Consider the following 4,003-nt stretch of genomic DNA (forward strand, 5'->3'; position numbering starts at 1 on the left):
GTTGTAATGTAGCTCTGCCTTCACCCTTGCTACTGGTCACAGGGTTGGTTTTCCCCTCCTGGTTCCCTTTCCCTTCTCCTTTCCCCTCAGCTTCTCCTTTCAGTCCTGTGACATAGCTCTGCCCCCACTCTTGCTACAAGTTACAAGGTCAGGTTTTCCTTTCTGATTCCCCGATTCTCCTTACCAACCAACTTCTTTATGCAGCTGCGGTTTTTTTGTCTGGCTGGCACACTCTTCTGCTTTCTTTCTCTCCATTGACTCATTGGCTTTTGTTAGTCTCACTCTGCTTCTCCCTCTTTCTGAGCTTCTCCTTTCTGGGACTGTGTGACCATCACTGACTCTGCCTGCACTTATGGTCTAGTGAATTTGCCTTTGTTTTTCCCATTTCTTGAGCTTCTCTGTTTTCAGTTTTTCCCACATATCAGCTCTCCCACCTCTGCAGCCCCTCCCAGATGCTGATCCTGTGGCTTTTTTGCTGATGTAGTTTCTAGTTTTCCCCTGGATTCTCTTTCTGCTGATGGTTTTCCTTTTGCTGCTGATTCTGCCACCATTTCTTCTTGTTGTCAACATTTTTCTCTATCTGTTTTCTGCATTTCTTCGTTTTTCTGTGGTTCTATGTAGCATCACTTTTACCTGCCCATTGTCATAGTTGTTCCTGCCTTTTACATCTACATGTTAATATTCTAGCATCTCATGTTATCAACTTTAAGTACCCCCCTCCCAACATGAACAGCAATATCAATGAGAGGTAGCTGAATAACATATAGAATAGCTATTTCTCCCTAGGCGCTCACCTCTAGAGCAGGCTCTGTTGCTTAGGAGCAAAAGAAGGTTTTTGCTATTTGTTTGTTTGTTTCTAAAACAAAAACAAGTGCTAGGTGATGAGTGTGATGCATTAGAGCCATGGTAGGGGGAAGTATTCCATAGCTCCTGCAAGGTACTAAGTGTGCAGTCCTTGTCTATCCTGCTGTAAGTATATTAAATTTCATACCAAGAGCAATGGGACAATAATGAAGACTAGGCCATTGATTTAAAAAACTAAGCAAAGAGACATGGAAATGTAGAAGATAGTAAAGATGTGTGGGGTATATCTAACCAAAGAAGATTGGAGATAGTATCTAAGAACAGGGGAGCAAGGTTTGTAGCACAAGGAGTGGGATTCAACATTGGAAGGTTGATTGTAACTAAAGATCTGACATTAGAGCCTTTGACTGCAAAAGTAAAAAGCAATTCTGCTTTCAGTTTTAGCAGCCATGCAAGTGCTTTGCTAATTCTTTTCTTTTCTGTTGTAGGTCCTGAAGCTGTGCCTCCATCCCTTCTCAAAGTAGTGATGAAACCCATAGCAACCATTGGGGAAAGCTACCAGTACCCTCCAGCAAACTTGGCTGCACTCCTCTCTCCACTTATGAGGCTAAACTTTGGTAAACATCAAGTGTTTGGGGGTTCTCAGGCTATGCTCTGAGGATTTGGCCTGAATTAAAAAAAAAACAAAAACAAAACAAAAAAAAAAAAACTATTTTGTATCACAGCTGACAGTGACTGGTAGATTTACTGTATCTTGTGAATGATTATCTTGCATGCAATAACAGAGTTTCCCTGAATCATTTATAGGGGAGAGTGAGGAAGAAGAGTTCTAACGATACAGACTTTACAGTCTGTCTGCATAGTTCTGAGGCTGTATAGTTCTCAAAAACAATTCTTAAGGAACCAGGAAGATGGCTCAGTCAGTAAAAGGTTTGCTATGCAACCGTGAGGACCTCAGTTAGATCCCCTGTATCTATGACAAAAATAGATAGATAGATAGATGGGTAAATAAATAAAGCAATTGAGGAAGCAAGCAAGCAAGCACAGTTGCCTTAGTTAGGGTTTTACTGCTGTGAACAGACACCATGACCAAGGCAAGTCTTATAAAGACATTTAATTGGAACTGGCTTACAGAATCAGAGGTTTAGTCTATTATCATCAAGTCAGGAACATGGCAGCATCCAGGCAGGCATGGTACAGGAGGAGCTGAGAGTTCTACATCTTCATCTGAAGGCTTTTAGCAGAATACTCACTTCCAGGTAGCTAGGATGAGGATCTTAAAGCCCACACCCACAGTGACATAACTACTCCAACATGACCACACCTTCTAATCGTGTCGCTCCCTTGGCTGAGCATGTCCAAACCGTCACAGCAGTGATGCATGCCTATAATCCCAGTGCTGAGAAAAAGAAAATGACCCCTTAAGTGCTGGAGAGGTGGCTCAGTGCTTAAGAGCACTGGCTGTTCTTCCGGAAGACTTGGGTTCAATCTCCTGCAACCACATGGCAGCATACCACTATCTAACTCCACCTTTACACAGACATACATGCAGACAAAATGCTGATGCACAAAAAGTAAAAATAAAAAATATGATTAAAAAATTTAAAAGAATGAAAGGAAGGGAGGGAGAGAGATAATAAATGAAAGAAAAAAGAAACAAGGAAGGAAAGAAAGAAGGAGGGAAGGAAGGAAGAAAGGAAAGAAGGAAGGAAGGAAGGAAGGAAAAAAGGAAGGGCCCCCACAGACTTACCTATAGGCTAACTTGATAGGCCATTTCTCACTTGGGGTTTCCTCTTGTCATGTAACTCGAGTTTGTGTCAAGTTGATAAAAACTTAACTGATACACCAGATAGAAGTTTCCCTATGTGCTGAACATATTCTGCATATAATAGAGGGGGAAACACTATGTGACTTGTAGCTAGTCACTGAATCCTAAATGTGAGCGAGGGAACTGAGCACCACATTACAGAAACCATTTTTCCTTTCTTGTCTTTCAGGTGAGGATATACAGCAACTGTGCCTTGAGATTGCCGTGACTCAAGCACCATCATCACAGAGCGCGGCTGCACTGCTGGGCTTGTGGGTGATGCCGCCACTGATCCATGGTCTGAGTGTATGTAGTAGTTCCAGGGTGCTGAGTATAGTCAGGGACTGTTCTTCTCTGGGATGGCCACACTCACTCGGAGTGTGGTCTCTGAGTCAGGAGTAGAAAAATGAAAGCTTCCTTGTACTTGATCTAGCTGGCCAGCAGCCTGGGAGAGGGCATGGCTACTACCCCATCATTATGTGTTTTAAATGCTACTTATTTACTAAAGAGGTAAATGATGATCACAGATATTAACATTACATCCCTAACGAAGGTTTTGGTTTGTTTGTTTGTTTTATAATACAGTATGGATATTTCGCTGGGTGTTAATAGAGACAGATCTACTTGTACTGAATACTTCTTAGAAGTATCCCTTCCCCTCCTCTCCTGCCATATCTACAATGAATCTTGAGAATAACATAGAGTCAGATGGCAAAGGTACATAAGGCTCCAGTAAGTGTTTAGAGACATATAGTAAGGAAGGTTGCAGAAACTGAGCCTATCTGCTGGGATAGAAAAGATTCCCCATGATTTCCTAAAGATCTACCTAGATCATCAGTTCATGGTCATCATGTTCAGTTCTAGTCATGATTTGGCTTTAGATTTTTAAAGTAATACAAGATTCTCTTAAACCCTCAATCTCTTGGTTCTGGTCTTTTTTATTCCTCACGATGGTCTTTAGTTGGAGATGTGTGTTATTGAAGTCTGCATTTTTTTTTCTCTCACTATCACCATTACCCACACCTGTCCACTCCAGCAGCTTACATCTTTCTGTCACTTGCTGAGTGAGCACTTGCTATGTACCTGGTACTCACTAGCATTTGGTTCATGTTGATGACATCAGATTTAATGTCTAATGTCTCTGGCAGCTCATTTTAAAAGTTAGCCTTATTGAGTTGTAATTTATGTATCCTAAAAGTGGCTACTTTAATGGTAAACTTTGGTGAGTTTTAGTACATTTATATTTCTATTCATTGTCATGAAAATTCATACCACTCAACATGACATTGGGCCTATTTTTAGTCAGTCTCAGTTGAAACTCAAGCCACCAATAATGTATTGTCCATAATTATTCGTGTATGTATGTGTGTGTGTGTGTGTGTGTGTGTGTGT

The 4,003-nt window shown here is 41.2% G+C and overlaps 1 protein-coding gene across 2 annotated transcripts in view; it reads left to right on the forward strand.

Annotated features, from left to right (window-relative positions):
* Focad (focadhesin) overlaps positions 1-4,003 on the forward strand; it is a 305,147-nt gene that overhangs the window by 283,819 nt on the left and 17,325 nt on the right. For both annotated transcript variants that reach the window (XM_031377824.1, XM_031377825.1), the window contains 2 exons: positions 1,293-1,421; positions 2,802-2,917. In XM_031377824.1, coding sequence (XP_031233684.1) covers positions 1,293-1,421; positions 2,802-2,917 — 245 coding nt within the window. The remainder of the gene's footprint in view (positions 1-1,292; positions 1,422-2,801; positions 2,918-4,003) is intronic.

The sequence above is a fragment of the Mastomys coucha genome, unplaced genomic scaffold (genome assembly GCF_008632895.1).
Source record: "Mastomys coucha isolate ucsf_1 unplaced genomic scaffold, UCSF_Mcou_1 pScaffold18, whole genome shotgun sequence".
NCBI classification, from domain to species: Eukaryota; Metazoa; Chordata; class Mammalia; order Rodentia; family Muridae; genus Mastomys; species Mastomys coucha.